Source organism: Macaca thibetana, chromosome 13 (assembly GCF_024542745.1).
Source record: "Macaca thibetana thibetana isolate TM-01 chromosome 13, ASM2454274v1, whole genome shotgun sequence".
In the NCBI taxonomy this organism is placed as follows: Eukaryota; Metazoa; Chordata; class Mammalia; order Primates; family Cercopithecidae; genus Macaca; species Macaca thibetana.
In genome coordinates, this window is record NC_065590.1 from 78,893,451 (window position 1) to 78,914,310 (window position 20,860).

At 53.3% G+C, this 20,860-nt stretch overlaps 1 protein-coding gene across 2 annotated transcripts in view; it reads right to left on the reverse strand.

Annotated features, from left to right (window-relative positions):
- Positions 1–18,552: 18,552 nt before the first annotated feature.
- Positions 18,553–20,860, reverse strand: part of BABAM2 (BRISC and BRCA1 A complex member 2) — a 454,559-nt gene continuing 452,251 nt past the window's right edge. For both annotated transcript variants that reach the window (XM_050754004.1, XM_050754003.1), the window contains one exon: positions 18,553–19,003. In XM_050754004.1, coding sequence (XP_050609961.1) covers positions 18,940–19,003 — 64 coding nt within the window. In that variant the 3' untranslated portion in view covers positions 18,553–18,939. The remainder of the gene's footprint in view (positions 19,004–20,860) is intronic.

Below are 20,860 nucleotides of genomic sequence, written 5' to 3' on the forward strand. Positions count from 1 at the left end.
CGTGCCTGTAGTCCCAGCTACTTGGGAGGCTGAGGCAGGGGAATCGATTGAACTCGGGAGGTGGAGGTTGCAGTGAGCCAAGAGCGCACCACTGCACTCCAGCCTGGGCGACAGAGTGAGACTCCGTCTCAAAAACAAAACAAAACAAAACAATAAAACAACAAGAAAACAACCTGGGAAGTGGCTATTATTTTTCCCATTCTATAGTTTCCTGCCCAAGATCACCCAGCTAGGAAGTGGCGGAGCTGGGAGTGGACTCTGTGATGCTCAGGCTGCAGGACCTGTGGTCCGTGGTGTGCACTATGCCTCAGACCTGAGGCAGAAGGATGCACATTCCAGAAAGACGTGATGCAGAGCATAAGATGCTGGGAGCCAGGGCCCTGAGAAGGGCCTGAACCTTGAGGGCAGGCAGGAGCTAGACTGGCAGGGGGAGGCGCAGGCACTCCCAAGAGATGGACCATCCTGAGCCCAGTTTCATGGGAAGGAGGCATGATGCTTGTGTGAGGGCAGCAAACTGTTCGATGGGGCCAGAGCCCAGGGCCTGGCAGGGGAGATCAAAGCCAGACCAGAACAAAGCTGGTGCTAGGTGATAGTCCGATACCCACCCTCACTCCCTGCTGTTCAGGCCTGGGCCCCACTCAGAAGCCTGTGTCTTCAGGGTCAAAGGCCAGTCCAGGGCGGTGCCACCCTCCTCCACTTGAAGTCACTCTCCCCCATCTCTCCCTGTGGCCCAGATGCCTGCCAGGGTCAGCTGTTGGGACTTAGCCGTTCCAGGGAGGGAGGCCTGGGCAGCTCGGAGCCAGTGGGTTTGTGAGCTGAGCCAGAGGGCTGGAGAATGATCCCAGCTGATAGGGCCCACGTGGGTGGTCTCTGGGAGAGCCTGGGAGGGAATCAGGCAGGGAGGTTCTGTCCTTGGCCTGGGCTGCCAGAGCTCAGCTGGACTGTTCCTGGACAGGCTGAGCTGGCTGCAGGGCCTCCAGACCCCAGACTCTATCCCCAAGTCATCCATCGACCTCAGGAGTCATTCCTAGGTGGCCACAGCTGCCTGCTCAGAGCCCTGGGCAGCCCCCTCTGCCCCCGGTCCCCAGCCACCCTCTCCTCTCAGCAGCCTGTCCTCTGCTCCTCCATCCTCAGGAGCTGAGCCTCAGTGAAGTGGCTGCTAGGTGCTCCAGAGTGGAGGCAGGACAGGACCCCGAGCTGGACTGCCAGGCCCAAGGTGACTTGGAGGTGGCAAAGAGGCAGGGCCACAGGCAGTGAGCCCTGAGCCAGAGGCGGCAGGGACAGTGTCTGAACCCAGCACTCCCTTCCTCACGCCCCTGGCAGGAGGCCCAGGCGCAGAGCCAGCCTCACAGGCTGATTCGTGACTGAGAAGCTGCCTCGTGGGCCCTGCTCTAGGTGGGAGGGGCCTGGGAAAGTCAAGTCTCTGGGCCTTCGCTGCTCTGTAGGGCCTGCCCAGGCTGTGTGTGGCTGCTGGGAGGCACCAAAAAGCCGTTTTCTTCATTAAGCATCTGCCTGGAGATGGAAGGAACCAACAGGGAAGCCTCTCCAATCACGCAGACTTGGGCTAGCTGCCGTTTCCTCAGTTCTTTACAGTTCTCATTGCTCTCCCTCTTGCTGTGGTCATTAATTTGGGAGGCTTTGGAGGGGGTGGGTGGCATTGTTTCCTGCCATCCTGCTGTCCAGGGCCCAGTTCCATCCCCAGCTCTGGAACCCTAGAAGATACGAGGCCCCCAGGACACCATTGCCATCCTCAGTGGGCCGGGTGAGGCCTGCTCTGGGCCCGCTCACAGGCCAAGCTTGAGTGACACAGGAGCCAGATATGGGGCTACTGCGGTCCCCAGGCAACCTTATCTACAGTGGCAGCTGTGGCCACGGTAACCTCTCCAGTTGGTCAGGACGGTGAGGTCAGCCATCAACAGCCAGCCTGACCTTTCTGGAAGCCAGCCAGCCACGTCCGCTGCATCCAGGCAGGTCTGCAGCTTAAACTCTGCTTTTGGAGAGCTGGTTGCCCAGGCGGACCCATCCCTAGACACAGCTCTCTGTGTCAATGTCCCAACCTGGGAGTCCGAGAAGGGGGCCTGGTCTGGGCCTCTCATCAGCCTCCCGAGCCCCAAGCTCGCAACCGACCAAGTGTCCATTTTTAAGTGTTCCCGCCTGTAAATGAGGGCCTGGGATGGACTAGCGCAGAGTGGGCAGTGCAGGGAGAACTGATGGAGACAAAAGGGTGGCCTGGCCTCCAGCCAGGGCTACTGGAGTGGGCAGGGCAAGAGATGATGTCAGCTTGAAGGAGGGGGGTGTGGGCAGAGGGAATGGGGCAAGGTAGGCAGATCTGAGAGAGATTTTGGAGCGAGAATAAACAGGACCGGTGACTGGATGTGAGGATTAGACAGTGGGGAGTTCTCTCTTGGATAAACTGGGGCGCCATGGCCTGAGCTGGAGGCCCGAGGCTCCCGACCTGCTGAGTGACTTGCCACAGGCTCATGCCCCCTAGGCCCGTGCTCTTATCCCTCAACTTCCAAGGGATCCCTGATCCCATCAACTTCCAGGGTGGGAATGAGTGAGGTCTCAACTGCTCTGCTCCAACCACCCCGCAGGGTTGGTGCTCTGGGAACACATGCTTACCTGCCTCCACTTGTAGCTAAAACCATGAAAAATTGAAACACACAAAATAAGAAGGGACTATCATGGCCCTGTGAGCCCATTGCTCAGCTTCAAGGCTCATCGCCATCTTATCTTTTTTATTTCTTTTTATTTCTTTTTTCTTTTTGAGACTCACTCTGTTGCCCAGACTGGAGTGCAGTGGCATGATCATGGCTCATGGCAGCACTGACCTTCTGGGCTCAAGCGATCCTCCTACTTCAGCCTCCCTAGTAACTGGGACTAAGGATGTGTGCCTCCATGCTTTTTAAATTTTCTGTAGAGATGAGGTCTCCATATGTTGCCCTGGTTGGTCCTGAATTCCTGGACCTAAGCAATCCTCCTGCCTTGGCCTCCCCAAATGCTGGGATTACAGGTGTAAGCCACCACGACTGGCCCCTCTTTACTTCTTAGCCCACTTTAAAAAAAAAATTTGGGTATTTTTATAACAGCGCTAGACACTATATTATTTTATCCATAAATACTTTAGTTTTTATGTCCAACAGAATGAGGAAATCTTTTTTTTTTTTTTAACGTAACTATAATGCCAAGTCTTAGCAATTGTTAATAAAGTTAACAATTTCTTTTTTAAAAAAATTCAACTTTGGCCATGCGCGGTGGCTCACACCTGTAATCCCAGCACTTTGGGAGACTGAGGGAGTGTGGATTACTTGAGGTCAGGAGTTCAAGACCAGACTGGCCAACATAGTGAAAACCCATCTCTACTAAAAAAAAAAAAAAAAAAAAATACAAAAATTAGCTGGGCATGGTGGCGCGTGCCTGTAATCCCAGCTACTCGGGAGGCTGAGGCAGGAGAATTGCTTGAACCCAGGAGGTGGAAGTTACAGTGAGCTGAGATCATGCCACTGCACTTCAGCCTGGGTGAAACAGCGAGACTCCGTCTCAGAAAAAAAAAAAAAAAAATCAACTTTTATTATAAAGGGTACACCTGCAGATTTGTTACATGGGCAAATTGCATGACACTGAGGCGTGGGGTCCCAGGGATCCTGTCACCCAGACCATAAGCATAGTACCCAACAGGTGATTCTTCAGCTCACACTCCCTCCCTCCCTTCTCAGTCCAGTGATCCCCAGTGTCTGCTGTTCCCATCTTCATGATCATGTGTATTTAATATTTAGCTCCCACTTCTAAGTGAGAACATGTGGTATTTGGTTTTCTGTTCTTGCACTGGATTGCTTGGGATTATGGCCTCTAGCTCTATCTATATTGCTCCAAAGGACATGATTTCATTCTTTTTATGGCGGCATAGTATTCCATGGTACAACAATTTCTTAATATCATATAAAACCCAGTTCAGGTCAGTCGTGCTGGCTCACACCTTTAATCCCAGCACTTTGGGAGGCCGAGGCGGGTGGATCATTTGAGGTCAGGAGTTCGAGACCAGCCTGGCCAACATGGTGAAACCCTGTCTCTACTAAAAATACAAAAATTAGCTGGGTGATAATGGTGCGAGCCTGTAATTCCAGCTACTCGGGAGGGTGAGGCAGGAGAATCGCTTGAACCCAGGAGGCAGAGGTTGCAGTGAGCTGAGGTCGCGCCATTGCGCTCCAGTCTGGGCGACAGAGTGAGACCCTGTCCCCACCGCACACCCCCCACCCCTGCAAAAAACAAACAAACAAACAAAAAAATCCAGTTCAGGTTCCCACTTCCCTGCTGGTCTCATCCTTTCAGGAGCAGCGGTGACTCGGTTTCCAGGTGTGGGGAGATTGAGCAATCTGTTCCTACAGTGCTCAGCCCTGTGCCAGAGGCTGGGCTGAATAGGCGACGGGGACAGGCCCTGCCCCAGAGGAGTGCTCAGGTCACTACCACTGGCCGCTGCACGGAGAAGAGTCCTTCCTCCACCAGCCTGGAGTCCAGGAAGACATAGAATCTCCTGCCTCCCCAGCCTTCCCAGGAGAAACTCAATGGGGTGATGAGATCCTCTAAGGGGGCCCGCATCTCCCTCCAGCTCCTTTTTCTGTTTGCCCTTCTCCGTGCACCCCGAGTGCCAGCCAGCTGGGGTGACCAGGCCTGACCGCTGGCCCGGAACACCCCTTCTTCTCCCTCCCGTCTGAGTCCTGCTCCAAACCTTGTCTGTGCAGCTCCGCATGACCGACCAGGGTTATTCGGGTGTCCCCAGCCTGCCCCTACCCCCCGCCATCCTGCTGCGACGACTGCTCAGTGTGTCTGGGAGTTTCCAAAGGGCAAGACAGTGTCTGCTGCGTCCTTGTGTCCCTAGTGGTTCACATGTAGCCCTCCGCATCAAGGAGGTGCTGTGTGTTTGCCGTATGACTGTGGTGTGCAAATAAAGGCGAGAATAAGTGAGGGAACAGGGAGATGACTGGCAGGGTGGGAGAATGGGTGAATGCCGTCTCAAAGTTCTCTGTCCATCTTCAGAAGCTGGGAAACAGATGGAGTCAGTGAAAGTGTTGGGGACACTTCTCTGCCTTGGGGAAGATATCTCCCACCCCTTCCCAACAGCAAAGGCCTGCCCCTCTGGTGTCCCCTGTCCCTGGGCTCCTTTCCCTGCTGGTCTCTCTGCACCCCCAGGACAGTTTCCCTCCCCGGGGCAGGCTGGGAACAGCCGTAGGGAGCACAGCTCACGCCCAGACCCTGCGCCTGCTGGTGGGGTCTGTTTGTACAGGGTCATCTGGTTTCAATCCAGTGAAGTCTTAAAATTTTTCCATGGGAACTTCTTCTATTTTAAGCTCCTCCCGGATGGGCTGGACAAACTCAGCCTGAGGAGGCTATGAGTTCCTGGGCTGCTGCTGGTGGCCTCGCCACCCCCAGCAGGTCCCCAACAGACAGGAGCAGGCAAGGATTGGGGCTCAAGGACTCCGGCCCAGCTCTGACTCTTACCCATCAGACGATCTTGAGCAAGTTTCTTCTTTCTGGGCCTCAGTTTCCTCATCTGTACAGCCTAGGGTTAGTAGCAGGGAGCCAAACTACCGGAATTCAAATCTGGCACCATCCCTGAGTTAACTGTGTGACTTTGGCAAGGCTACTTAACCTCCCTGGGCTACAGTGTCTTCATCTATAACATGAAATAAGTTGAGTTGCTGGGGTTACATGAACGGGTGCCTGAGTACACAGCACAGTGCCGGGGATACATCGAAGCCTATACACTCAGTGCTGGTTATTACAGATCTATTTCTTAGCGGAAACCCATGGTCATATGTGTTTCAGAATGTCTGTGCCTCTGGAGTTTTAAAAGGTAATATGCATATTCCAGTATCGTGTATAACCCAGTGAGATCTGGGGAAACACCCCGTGGTCAAACACATTACTATTTCCTCATTGAAATGTGAATCTTTACTCAAAGTGAGAAAAATAAGGACTTAGATTAGGCCAGGTTTTGCTAAATAAGGTATGGAAAAGCTGGCCGGGCGTGGTGGCTCACGCCTGTAATCCCAGCACTTTGGGAGGCCGAGGCAGGCAGATCAGGAGTTCGAGACCCGCCTGACCAACATAGTGAAACCCTGTCTCTACTAAAAATACACGAAATTAGCCAGGTGTGGTGGCGGGCACCTGTAATCCCAGCTACTCAGGAGGCTGAGGCAGGAGAATGGCATGAACCTGGGAGGCGGAGGTTGCAGTGATTCGAGATCGCACCAGTGCACTCCAGACTGGGCGACAGTGCAAGACTCCATCTCAAAAAAAAAAAAAAAAAAAAAAGAAAGAAAGAGAAAAAGAAAAGAAAAAGACTTTGGATTTTCAGAGCCTTGGGAGTTTGGAATTGTGGACAAGGGATTGGGGACTGTATTGCTATTGTAATTCTGTGTTTAGGAAAAAGGGGTGGTCTCTCCTGCCAGAGGGGGCAGGGTAAGCCTGCTGGGAAGAGGGCGGCCCCTCCCTGCAAGCTCAGTACCCACTGGGTAAGACTCGGCCCCGTAGATGGAAACCTTGTGAGCAGCAAAAGCCATCTCTTCCTCTGGGCGAGGCAGTACCGCACCGGCAAACCACACAGCCTAACAGGGCGGCCCTGGTGGGCTGACATAGCCCTCACCCTGTGGACACTCTGAAGGCCCAGCTGCGTCTGAGCGGTCACGGGTAATGTAGCTGGCCCATCACGTAGCTCTGGAAGGAGCTCCTTCAGATCAGGACATCTGTGGCTCCCTGAGCTCTGCCTCCTGCCCCATCTCCCTCCCCTGCCCTCCACTCTGGTCACTTGGGCCGAGGGGTGCAGGCCCAGGGCTGTGTGGGAGGAGGGAATGAGCTCGTTTCATGTTAGAATCCAAGTCAGAGTGAGAAGTCTGGGCTGGATGTCCCCATGGGGTCATTTTATCTTACCCACCCTCATGCTATGGAGAGGGGTAGCCTGCCCTGAACATTAGCACAGAGCTTTAGCGTTTACAAAGCACTTCCACAGTCTGTGATGTGATATTAATAAGAGTCTCATCCCACTGTCCTATGTTTTATTAAAACCAGGACTCAGAGTGAAGTGAACTGCTCAGGGTCACACAGCAGCGCGTGGCGGGGCCCAGGTCCCCTGCCTCCCTGTTTAGTGCTCTCCTCTGCAGACCTCGCTGCCTCTGGGTCCACTACAACCCCACGCTGGCCTCCAAGGGATGCCTTCCCTGCCGGCTGCTGAGGATGCTGGGAGCAAATATCTGGCCAGAGGCAGGGAGGGGAGAAGACAAGCTGGGCACAAGCCTGGGAGGGACCCGGCCCTTGGGTCCCAGGAGCTGGCGGGGATCGCGTCCTCCGCCTCCGCTGCATCTGGCTTGGGGAATTCCCTCTTGCTGAGTGCCTGAGGATTAAACACAACACCTCAGCTCGTAATAAAATATAAAGAGCAAACAGGACAACAGCTGAGGTGGATGAAGGAAATTAATACTTATAAAGTGCTTTGAGTCCCTGGAAGAAAAGACAGACCAAACTCAAAGCCTCCCTCCCCAGTTCCCATCAGCCCATCAGGCAGCCAGGGTGGCTCTGAGCCTCCTCATGGAGGAAGAGGAGGAGGAAGTGGAGGAAGCTCAGGCTCAGTATGGGTGCTGGGATCAGCCCCGGGACTATCTGGTGGCCTGGGGCTGCTCAGCCTTGGAAGCCCAACACGGGCACCTGAACCCGGTCTGAGCTACTCAGGAAAACACTCCCCTCCCTCTGGGCTTTGTGGGCTGACTGAGGTGACGCAGGGAGTGGGCATGACTTTGGAGGTTGGCGAGTCCACCTCAAGTCTTGCCTGGGGGTCATTGCTTGGTACAGGCAGAGGACAGTCACCTCTGCCATGTCCACAGCTCATGGCATCAGCCAGGAAGGTGGGCTGGACATTGGCACGGGGACTCCCATGGACAGCCTTGCCCTGTCCTTCCCCTGCTGTGTCATCCTGCAGCCATTTGGTCACCTCAGCTTGACTGAGAAGGCCTTCAGAAGCCAACTTTCAACCATGGCCTCCCTTCTCCTAACTCCCACCCTAGGCGCAACCTGGAGGTTCAACACGCTTCTCGCTGTCTCGTGGAAGGCACCCATCTCGGCCCTTCCTCCACTGCCCTGACAGAATATTCCAGCACATTCACTTCTTTTCCCAAGCTCTGCAGTCTTTGAGGCATGAACTGACGCCATCACCACGTTCGTTTCTCCCTGGTACTCGCTGACCAATCTTATGTGAGTCTGACGCAGGTGCCTTTCCTACAGAAAGGTACAAGTCATTATTGATGGGATAGAGTTATAATAGGGAAAATCAAGAAATAATTCAAATGGCCAAAAAATCAGGGAAAAAGGGGTAAGCGAACTATGGAGAAATATGAGGCAGGTTCACCAAAGATGGCAAGATGGTAAACAGTCGGGAAACAAAAGAGAAGAACAAAACAGGATCCACAATTGTTTTCCATTATTTTTAAGCATGTTAAAAATGAATAGGAAAAAGACTGAAAGGAAACCCCTTTAGTCCTCAGACCTCAGCTGGGATATCATTTCCTGCCTCAGAATAAATAAGAACAAAATATTTGTTGAACGCTGTGAAATACCTACACGCTGAGCGTGGCTCTGTCTGGAGGAGGGAGCCGGTGTGGTTTCTGGTATCTGCTCCTTTCATAAAAGGAAAAGGCCAAGCGTGGCGGCTGATGTCTGAAGTCCCAGCACTTTGGGAGGCTGAGATGGGTGGATCACCTGAGGTCAGGAGTTCTAGACCAGCCTGGCCAACACGGTGAAACCTCGTCTCTACTAAAAATACAAAACATTAGCCGGGTGTGGTGGTGGGTGCCTATAATCCCAGCTACTCTGGAGGCTGAGGTGAGAGAATCACTTGAACCCGGGAGGCGGAGGTTGCGGTGAGCTGAGATCGCACTCCTACTCTCTAGCCTGGGCAACAGAGCAAGACTCCATCTCAAAAACAAAACAAAAAAAAACAAAACCCAGAGGAAAAGTCTCTAGTGCTAGCTGTTTTGCTGGGAGTGGCATGGGCGGGTTGGAAGCCTGCTGCCTGCTATGACACCTGCCTAGGAGCCCACCTTCCAGGTCACATCCACCTCTGTTGACCCAGGCCCCGGGCAGCAGAGCTTTTGGGCAGGACATGGCTGGACCTTCTCAGGCACTCCGGGGATCCTGTTCGCCCACTTCAGGCAGCTGGGTCCTCTGGGGCTGAGTGAAAGGGGAAGGCAGCCTGGCATGGGCCACCTCCTCCCCACTCTCCCCTTTGTCTAGCGGGTGGGTGCCAGGGCAGGTCCCAGAGGCTGGCTGAGGCCGGGGAGGGCGGGCAGGATGGGCGTCACTCCCGTTTCCTTTGCAGTTCTTGGTATTTTCTCACCACCTCCTCAGGGCACCTCCACCAGGCCCCTAGCCTGACCTGGTAGCGGGGGTTGTGTGTTAGGTGGTGGCAGTGGCAAGCTGCTTACGTTTTCACGTGGCCATGACCTTTTACTGTCCCCAGAACCTCCCCTCACCGTATCTGCCTTGTTCTTAGCACCAGCCCGTGAAACAGGCTCCATATTTTACAAATGAGGAGGTCTAGGTCAGGGAAGTCACTGTCAGTGCGGTCAGGGGCGGCCAGCCAGGACACAGCTCACCGCAATCTCTTTAACCCCACTGCTCCTTGCCTGTCACCTCAGATGTTCTGGATGCAGGCACAGGCTCTGCTGGGCAGATTCTGGAGGGACCCAAGGCAATGCCCCTGAGGCCAGGGCCCGGGGCATGCTTCTGGAGGAGAGCTGGGGGCTACTGCTTTCACCTGCCTCTTCCAGGCCTTGGCTCCGATGCCACCTCCTCAGCCAGGCCAGTCCTGCCTCCCTGGCTAAAAATGCATTCCCACCCCTCCCTGCTTTCTCTTCCCTATGCTTGGCTCCTAACATTCCCTCTGTACATCTTGGTCATATCCCCTCTCGCCTGATGGGAATGGAAACCCCACGAGGGCAGGGGCTGTGGTGCTGTATTTACTGCTATACTGCTATAGAATGGTGCCTGGCATGGAGTAGGTGCACAACACGACTGCACGCATGAGAACCAGACCTTGTGTGTGCCTCGGTCCCATGGGAGAGTTCACCAGAAACCGAACCACCACAATGAAGCAAAGAAACCAAGAGGCTAAAACTATGCCCAGCTGACCCCTCCTCCAGGAAGTCCTCCAGGATTTGCTTCAGCTGAAAGCAAACAGTGCGGATCTGCAGCTCTGTTATGTGGCTTACCCCAGCCTCTCCCTTCAGTGGCAGGGGTGTGCACTAGCCCCAGCTTCCTGGCCTTTCAGGCTCAGGGCTAGGCTTATCCATATGGTCCTGGTGCCAGGAACAGAGAGGACGCTTGACAGATGTCTGTCAAGTGCATAAATGGGATGCAAGTCCTGTTGCTCCTGGTAGAGCTCCCACTGCTGACATGCAGAAAGGGCTTAGCCAATGTATGTGGAGTGGAGTAATGGCTGCCTGGCCCAGTGCTGCTTTTCTATTCCACTTTACATCAATGCTTTGCCCGTCCTGACCTGTCAGAGCCCAGACTTATGGGCTCACTTGTGTCTTGGTCACGCTGGGCCCATCTTGGTCAAGGCCTTTTGGCTCCAGGATGACCCAACACCTCTTCCTGCAGCCTCTGCAGGCCTGGCCACCCCTCCCTGGATGTGGGACACTCCTCGGGGCCTCTGGACCACAGAAGACAATACCCTCTCCAGCCCGGGAAACCCTGCTTCTGGCTCTGGGCTGCCTGCCAGGGCGGCTCACATGTAAGCAAGCGGGCACTGCTCTGGGGGACGGAGGGGTGCTGGAGAGGGAGCGTCTCATCTTTCAGCCGACAGCTGTGCATGGCCACACTGTGTGTTTATCCTGATTCTCCAGACGGATCACGAACAGTCCCAGCACAGGGGCTGGCCCGCAGCGGATGAGCGAAGGGGCCATGCCTGGCAGTCAAGACTTGAAAAAAGTCTAATGTTTACTGTATATTTTCCAGAGAGGAGAACCGCCTGGCTAATCCTGTGCTCCAGATTTGACAGAACACATGCCCACTCCGTGGGGTAACTGCTCCTTAGTGCTCACTAGAATCCTTAGAAGGCTAGTATATGAGCTATTGGTTAAAAGGAGGGAAATACATGATTACTTAATAAATGTAACTTGGCCAAGGATGGTGGCTCATGCCTGTAATCCCAGCACTTTGGGAGGCCGAGGCAGGAGAATCGCATGAGCTGAGGAGTTTAAGGCTAGCCTGGGCAACATAACAAGACCTCCATCTATACAAAAACACAAAAATTAGCCAGGCATGGTGGCACGCACCTGTAGTCCCAGCTACTTGGGAGGTTGAGGTAGGAGGATCATTTGACCTCAGGAGATGGAGGCTGCTGTGAACTGAGATGGTGCCACTGCATTCCAGCCTGGAGACAGAGTGAGACCCTGTCTCAAAAAAAGTAAATAAAATTTTAAAAAAGTAACTTAATAGACAAAACCTCTGGAAACAAGGGAACCTAGGAGTTTAACAGAAGAGACGAGTCAGGGCCCCCAGTTCGCGCTGCTCAGCACAGGCTTACTGGGGAGCCGCGGGAGGAGAGGAGGGGGAGGTGGCAGGCAGATAGCCTTGAGCAGAGAGCCTGGGAGCCCACAGAGGCGGACAGCTGGCAGCAGGGCTCAGAGACACTCTAGGTGGGAGTGGCTCCAGCAAGAGGACTGGATGATCGTATGGGAGAGGCCAAAAAAGATTTTGTTGTTTTCGGTCAGTTAACGCTTAAGGACAGGGATCCACGTGGAATGGAAAGGAAGGAGTGAGAAGAGGGACAAGGAGCAACTTGTGCCAAACCTAAAAGGCAAGAATAATAAAGATGGGCTTTTCTGAGCGCCCACTGTGTGCCAGGCACTGGTGAAAGTGTTGCAATGCTTATAACTCCATGCCCTGATCATGGAGTCCTCCACCAGCACCATGTGGTGAAGTCCCATTTTGCAGAGGAGGAAACTGAGATCAACTGGCTTGTTCAAGTTCGCGCACCTAGGAAGTGGTGGAGCCCGGATTTGACTCAGGCCAGCTGGTTCCAGAGCCCGTGGGCCTCAACTCAGCCAACAAGCCCATTCGCCTTGCCAGGGCTTGGTTTCGCTGAAGTGGGTCTCCAGGCTGGAGTTAGTTTTGTGGAGGGGCTGAGCCCTGGTGGCCGCTGGCTGCTGACTGCTGGCAGTTGGAGTGGGTGAGGCTGAGGGGGCCCCTGGGCCTGGGTAGCTTGGGCAGGAGCCGGCGAGGAAGGGGAGGTGCCTCAGGGGGCTGCCTGTTGGTGCGGGCAGAAAGGCGGGAGAGACAGGCAGAGGCAGCCATCTAGGTTGTGCAACCTGCAGCCCACGCACACCGAGAACCACCAGCGTGGAGTCGGGATGAGGAGTCCTCCTCCCACCTGGTGTGGGCTGGAGTCCCAGGAGCAGGCGCTGGGATGGGACAGCGGGGGATCAGCTGGTCTGAAGTCCTGGTTGTGGGTGAGTGCGTGCACACGGGTGTGCGTCTCTGCGCATGTGCGTGGTGAGGGAATGTGCCCTTGTGGAATCTCCCCCAGGGCAACCTGGCAGTGTGAGGCTGACCTTTGCCCCAAACCTCCTGTCCTCGGGCATGACATCAGTCCCCAGCTGGGCTGTGAAATGAGTCCACGTCGAATCCTTCCATACACCTACTTGAACTCACGTCCCTCACTGACACTTTCAGAGCTGACCCTGGGTAAGCAGCCCTCTTATTCGGCAGACCTCACCTTACTCAAATGATTTTTGGCCTCCCCAGGATTTGTCCTGATACATTCCTTTGGCTGCCTGCAGAGGTGGGTTCTCCTAGTTCTCTGAAGGGTCATAGGATGGAGAAGGCGCCGTGTGGGAACCACCTGGAACAGGGTCTGGAATGTCACACACGGTGCTTGAGAAGGGAGAGGGCAGCTGTCACTTTGAACACCCACCCACCACCCTATTTCCAGATGGCACCTGGCACCCTTCTACCTACTGCTCTACTGGCACCTGCGCAGACAGCCAACAGTCACCGGGAGCTGCAGAGTTCCATTCTGGAGCAAAAGTGAGATCGTGGAGTTGAAAGGGACTGATTTTCATTTTCTTGCGTGGCTTCTAGGCTCACTCAAAGGGCATGTTTCAAAGAGGCTCTCTGGAATGAGGAGACTTCTGTGGAGGGACTTGCTCCATGGGACTTTAAGAAGGGGGTGGTGGGCCGTTTTGGGGGAACATGAGTGTGTGCCACACCCTCCACACGCCATTTGGCTAGCTCATCCTGACATGTTGCGGAGGCGGCTGGCCCAGGGTAGGGTGGCTTATTCTGACCATCCCTGGGTTGCTTGTGGGGCTACTTTTCTGGCCATGATGACCCATGACTTACTATGACCCCAAGCACAACCTCTTAGACTTGTGAAGTGTGGTGCCTCCAAAGGATATCAGAGAATAGTGACAGAGTAAATCCTAAGAACCCAGTAGAAGGAAGACACGTCTTTAGGCCTCTTAGAGTTAGTTGCTTCCCATTCAACCTGGAATGAGTTCATGGACCCTGCTGTCTTCGGTAATACCTCAGTAATTTTCCTTAATAATTGTAACAACTTTTTCACCTTGTTTTCCTCAAATATTAGGCTGTTATTTCCACCAAGTGTGTTTTGGACTTTAACCAGAGACTATGCCACAAATTTTGAAGTCAGGTTTATTTATTATTTATTTTTTAATTTTTTTCCAACTGCGGGCTGGCCCTAGCTCAGCCACCTGAAAATAAGTTATTTTTATATATATATGTAGCCATATAGACATACCCATCCACAGGCACAAAGACCACTTCCAAGTCTTTCTTAGTTTGTTGCATGTGACCCCACAGAACTCCTTGGACCCAGCTGACCAGGGTTTGATGCCCACTTCATGTGATCTGGCCAGACCCAGCTACTCCAAGCCCCTCCCCTCACAGGGAAAATGGCAAAAACTGGTGTGTAAATGTCTTATACAGGGCTTTGTATACATTAGATGCTCAATAAAGCTCTCATTTGGGGAAGCTGGATAACAGAAGTGGAAAGAAACAGAGGGACCTGCTTCACTTCCTTGTGAAATAAAAAAAAAAAAAAAAGGAAGGGAGGGAAGGAAGGAAAGGAGAGGGGAAGGGGGAGAAGGTAGGATGGGTGGATGAGTGTATTATACCAGCTTCCTGTCCTTGGGTAAGTTATTTCTTTAACATCTTTGAGGCTCCGTGTTTTTATCTGGAAAATGAAGACAATAACACCTATTTCATTTAGTTGTTTCGAGGATTACACAAGGCAATGGGTGCACCCCGTACCCGATTTCTGGTTAGGGTTTGTACTGGCCCTGCACGTAAGCACCGTAGATGCATAAAAAAAGGCAAAGGTTGTATTTTCATTTTTTCGAGCACCAACGAATTAGCTATGATGCCATTAATAGAATTAGATGGCCTATTACCATTAGATGAAGTTCTTAACATTCACATTAGGAACTGTGGGACAGGCTGGTCCCCATGAACTGGGGCAGGCTCTGGGATGGTTTTATTTATAGGCCTGAGCAAGAGGCAAACCAAACCCAGTCGTCCCTCCGGCAAGTCAGCTGCGACTCCAAGAGTGTGGAGCTGTCAGGAACTGAAACCCAGTCCGAGGCAAAAGTGAACCACGCTGCTCTGATTTCCTTGCCTGTGGGAAAGCAGGGGCCGGGGCGGATGAACAGGTCACTGGGTTGTTGCTTCTCCAGCACTGCTCGGAGCCTGAAGTCCTGCCGAGAGTTTAAGCAAGACCAGCGTGGGGGGTGGGGAACCCCCACAAATACATCGCATCTCTTATCCATTAAAATTCAAGATGACTCATCATTTTGTCTTCCTGGTAATCCAGACAGGGTCACTTTTCCAAAGGCCAAATTCATTGGCAGGACTTTTTAACAGGGGCATTCTGACTTTTTAGAAAAAGGCCAAAGTCAACATCAGAAAATCTTTTTTCTGGTCTGCGGTAATAACAGTCACTGTTTGTCAAACGTTACTGTGTGCCAAGCACTGCACATGGTGCTTTAGGTACTTTTCTTATTTAATTCTCACAACCCTGGGAGGCAGGTATTTATTCCCATTTTATAGATGAGGATAACAAAACTCAGATTAAGACAGACACTGGAGCCAGTTCACTCCAGCAGAGGCTCCCACGATAACCTTCCCTGCTCCTCCCAGCTCTGCGTCCAGTGATCTCACGTTGGTGGCCTGCAGTCCGTCATGGTGGGAGTATTTACACCAGAGAAATTGGCAAATGGTACAAACCAAGGTCCCCCTCTTTTTTTCCTCTCTCATCCTCAACCTCATATTCTTTCTAGTTCATGTCTCCGCAAGAAAATGAGCTTTAATAGAGCATCATTTGAGGCCGGGTGTGGTGGCTCCCGTCTGTAATCCCAGCACTTTGGGAGGCCGAGGTGGGCAGATCACCTGAGGTCAGGCGTTCAAGACCAGCCCAGCCAACATGGTGAAACCTCGTCTCATTAGCTGGGCGTGGTGGATTACAGCCATGTGCCTGTAATCCCAGCTACTCAGGAGGCTGAGGCAGGAGAATCTCTTGAACCTGGGAGACAGAGGTTGCAGTGAGCCAAGATTGCGCCACTGCACTCCAGCCTGGGCGACAGAGCCAGAGTCCGTCTCCAAAAAAAAAAAAAAAAAAAAAAAGAGAGTCGTTTTGTTGTAGGCAATGCGTCCTCAGGAAGCTGGGCTGCTGGAAGAAGCTGAGCACTGGCTGAGCAGGGGTCCCTTGCTCCTCCTTCCCAGGGCCTCACAGATGCCTGATCAGGTATTACTGGTAAACACATCTGAGTCCTTTTCCTCATCAGTGCTAAGCGAGAGAGATTCCACTTAAATTACAAGGGCTGAGTAAGCTGGAGACAGGATTTACTAGGTAGTAATAATGTGCTCTCACATATGGTTCTTTTCATCTTCAAAGCGTTTTATAGCCATTTACTAATTAGTCTTGGGCTGACCTCTGTGTGCAGGTACAAGGCTCGATGACAGGCTGACCCGGCAGGAAGTATTTACAAATATACAGGTGACCTCCACTCACTCACAGGTGCCACTGGCTTCTGTTGCTGTTGCGGGGTGAAGATAAAATCACGAAAACCCTGGAGTTTGAGTCCCTCGTTCTGGAAACATACAGTGCTGATTGTTACCTTGTGGTGAGTCCCCTCTAACCAGCCCAAATCCTCCCCTGTGGCAAGGAAGTTGAAAGTCTTTTAAAAATAATCATAAATCTCTATCCTCACAAACCTATGTAATGTCCACCATCCTTCACTGGGAAAGACAAAAATAAGCTTCAGTTTGTTCATGAGAGTATGGACTCACATGAGAACTGGTGCTGGAGGGGAGCCAGGAGCCTGGGTTGGGTCTTGGCTCCGGCCGTGACCGGCTGGTGATCATGGGTAACTCACTTAGCGTCTCTCATCTTCCGTTTCCTCATCTGTGGAACAAAAGCAACCCCATTCAGTTGCTCACAGCCCAGGTCTGCTGTAAAGTGTGCTGAGCTAATGTGTGTGGAAAAACTTCTGCGTTAGACTGTGTGCGCTTCGCTGATGGGCACGGTCTCGCTCGTAATCTGGGTCTGTGGGTCCCCAGGGGCTGGCAGGGGCAGGAGGATGACATTCCCAGACCACACTGCCCACGACTGGCTGCTGTCACTGCTGAATGCTTATTTGAAATGCTGAGGGGATGTCCAGTCCACAGGACCTCGCCCCCTCCCACAGTGCCAACCACCATCTGCTAGAACTGGAACCAGAAAGAGCTGACTGAGCCTGGGCTTGCTTCAGACCCAGTTGCAGCTCAGAAGCGAGCCCGGGCTCAGTCAACTCTTGGTGCTGTGTATAGTAGAGCCCAACCCATACCCCTCCATCAGGGGAGGGTGACCCTAGCAATCCTAAGTGATTGTGCTACGGCGCCTTACTGGGGGGATGGAGGGGACATGGGGCATGGCACACAGCTGCCCCGAGTAGAGGGGCAGTCAGCAGGCCAGGGTCAGAAGCAGTGCCAGTGTGGTCAGCTGGCTTAGTGGGTCATGATCACTTGCTCAGTAGAATCGCTGGGGGAGTTTTATCAAAATCTAGAATACTAAGCTCCAGCTAGTGAGATTCCAAGTCAACAGGCCTGCAGTGGGAACTACCAGAGCAGTAGCTTCCTAAAAAAAGCTCCTCGGGTGATCTGATGAGCCGAGCCCACGATCCAGTCCAGCCTCCTCCTAGTATTAATATGATGGAGAGGAAGGGACTCAATGAAGGCCACATAGCCAGTTAATGGCAGGGCTGGCGTATGGACACAGGACACTGGACCGTTGTTCTTGTCCTGGGAATTCCCAAAGTTTCAGGGTAGGGGGCATAGTACCCACACGGTGAAAAAACCCAGAGCTAGGCTGGCTTCCAGTTGACAGGCACGACGGGAGGTCTGTTCCAGCTGATCTCCAGCCTCCTGAGAACATTCCTGGGTGCCAGAGAACACGGGAAGGAGAGGCACGCCTTCTCCTCACCAGTCCTCACAAGGGCCCAGGGCTGGTTCTTTTGGGCTCACCTGGTGGAAATGGGCTCCAACAGCCACAGAGGGAACTAAGGGAAGAGGTGAGAGGCCCTGTGAAATCATGTGTGTGTCCTGCAGGAGGGGCTGGGGGCTTCGCCTCGGAATGGGAAGGCCAGAGGGTGTCAGGGCGAGCACCCAGGCCAGCTCTTGCCCTCACCTCTGGGGGTGGTACATGGGCCCTGCTTTCCTGTGTGGAAGGCCATCAGGACAGGACCAAGTTAACCAAACTGTAAACCTGGTGATGTGGTCAAGTTGACGGCAGCCATCTTGTGTTTCAGCTAAGGGAGTGTGTGATGGTACAAGGAGGCCTGGCTCCAAGTTCCCAGATTTGTTCCTAATTTGCTGTTTCTAATTTGCATGTTTCCTTAACGCTTGGGCCTTAGTTCTCTCCTCTGTACACTGAAGGGAGTAACGGGGTAGAAACGAGGTGACTTCTGAAGACCCTTCTGGCTGTGAGGATCAGTAAGTTCAGGGAAGATGGTGTCTGCTCAGGCTATCTTCCCCAGCTCCGTTCCTGGCTGGCTGCACAGCCGCCAGGCCCCGAGCCCGGAAAGCAGACACATTCCCTTGATAACCCACGACACCCAAGCTTTGTCTTTGTGTATAACTCACACAGAGCTGCAGAGGCCCAAAGGACTCTCCCATCAGCCTAGGGAGAGGGGACGGAGAGGGGAGAACGGGAAGGACAGAGCCCTTGGTGCACTCAGCAAACTTGAATGACTACCTACTGTGTGGAGCTGGCCTGGGCACAAGGTGCCCACACAGGGGGCTGGAGGGTATGGATGGCCAGGGGTGGGGGTGTGTGTGCTAGAATCCATTTGTCATTGAGCAACAGCTTTTGGCCAGGCTGGGTGAGTGGCTGAAACCCAGCGGGTTGGTCAGACTGACTCAAGTAACTCCTTCTCACAGTGGAGGACTGCGCAGATAGGAAATGCTGAGGTATGAAACACACATGCACACACAGAGGGAAGACACTAGTTTCAGAGGAAAAACGGCGAGGGGCATTTAATCTTAAAACTTAAGAGGTCTCAGAGACAAAGGCTTTGGAAGAAAGGTGTGGGCATTCCTGATGCTTTACTTTCCCCGGAAGATTACTGCACCATAATTTGTGAGTTTATTTCTTCCAACTAAGAAATAGAGGCAAGAAAGAGGGAGGAACCCGAAGTGAAGGGCTCTAGGATCCAGGGACCACCAGCCAGCTCCAGTTGGATTTTAGCAGTCGGGGCTGCCTGGGGTGTGCAAAGCTGCTGTGTGAGCAAAACGCTGCCGTGAAGACATGCCAGGCGGCTTCCAGGAAGCGGCTGTGTGTGCTGACACGCATGTGGACAGGCAGTCTGGCTGGCCACCTCTCAAGACTGGTGTTTCCTAGAGCTTTCCATTGGCAAACGCTGCCTCCTGGAACTGAGGGACAAAGGTTTTGAAATAAGCCCTGGTGGGAAAGAAGGGGAGAAAAAAAATTGTGGTTAGCACAAACAACTTGAAAAAAAGTGCAACTCGGAGCTTTCAAGCTAACTCAGAACAGTTGTTATTTATTGTTCATGCATGTTGGGCTGGATTTGCCTTCTCTGCTGAGGCAAAGCCCTTCGGATTTTTCCAAGGAGGTGCACGCAGTTCACTACTGTGGTATCTCTCAGGAATATTCAAAGGGCCTGTACATGCGCCCTCCTGGCTGCCAATTCCTATGAGATACCTGCACTCAGGTCCTGCCGCCTTTTTTCAGGACAAAGACAAGGGCCTGGTCCAAGCTACAAGACAGTGTGTGTGCAATTGAACCACACAGTCATTTAGAGATCTGAAGTATCAGGAAGGTTGCCTTTTCCACTCAGTTGGACCTTTGACTTCATAAAGACAGAGGGTCTGATAAGCTTTTTAACACATTCTATTTTTTTAGAGACAGGGCCTCACTCTGTGAGCCAGGCTGGAGTTCAGTGGTCCAACCATAGCGCACTGTAGCTTTGACCTCCTAGACGCAAGTGATCCTCCTGCCTCAGCCACCCAAGTAGTTAGGACTATAGGCGTGTGCTACCACGTCAGCAATTTTTTTTCACTTTTTTGTAGAGACAGGGTCTTGTTACATTACCCAGACTGGTCTCAAACTCCTGGCTTCAAGGGATCCTCCTGCCTCGGCCTCCCAAAGTGCTGGGATTATAGGCCTGAGCCACCACACCCAGCCCTAATAATTTCTAAATGATTCATGGTCTCCATTTATTTCCAAACGCATATGCAGTCTGGTCTACTGAAAAGAAGCTAGGCTGGGTGTTAAGAGAACCTTCCTAGTCAGCGGAAGAGGGGTGGCAGGACCAGAGGCAGCCCATTTGGCCTTTTCGGCATCCCAGTTTCTAATCTGTGGAAGCAGGGCCACGTTCTACCTCAGATGTGCACCCGCCGAGCCCACACTGTGTCAGGCACCGTACAAGGCATCAGGCGTGGTGGGGTGGCCCAGCCATGGGACCCGCCATGTGGGAGACTGCAGTGTGGAGGAGATGGACATATGGGTGACCCCACATCAGGGCACCAAGGGCAGTCCCGCAGGCCGCAGTCCGGGCAGCAGGGAAGAGGCAGCGGAGGGGCATTCCCAGCAGCAGCGTGCTGTCAGTTGAGAGGTGACGGAGAAAAGGGAGGGGAGGAGAAGGGAGGGGCTGCAGAGGAAGGAGGTGGGCACCCGTGCTCCTGGTCACCAGGCTTGCCTTCTAGCCCCGCCCCACCGACACCCACACAATCACAGTGACACCTTACGTGTCCAGGAATCTCACCTCAGAGCAGTGGCGAGAACCAGGCAGGGCCACCAAGAGCTGTCACCCTCAGCACTGCAAAGGCTTCATCGCCTCACCCACAGGGAGCCTCCCACAGTCCATTTTATTTAGGATCTGGTCCTACTGAGCCTGGCTGTACCGGCTCCCAGCTCCCAGGAGATAAGAAGCAGCAAATCCGCAGTGGAGGAGCTAACCCAACGGCAGGAGGCGGATTCACGGCAGCAGTGAGAAGAGAACAGAAAACTGCTCAGGAGCACGAGCACTCACCGGGGTTCCTGTGCCGCAGGGCAAAGAGCCCCACGCAATCCGACAGGCCCTGGAGTCGTCTCTGGAGCAGAGCAAATGCAGCGGCTGGTGCCACCAGCTGCCCGCCCCCTTCAAGTCAACTGCAGCCCTCTATCCAATCTGGCCTTGGAATGCTCTGGCTCTTTCTCAGTGCAGGCCTCCACCATGGCCTCTGCAGCACTGAAATGGCAGCTCCTCTCTCTGGAAGCTCCCTTTCCCTGTGACTTCTGTGACGTGTGGTGCCACAG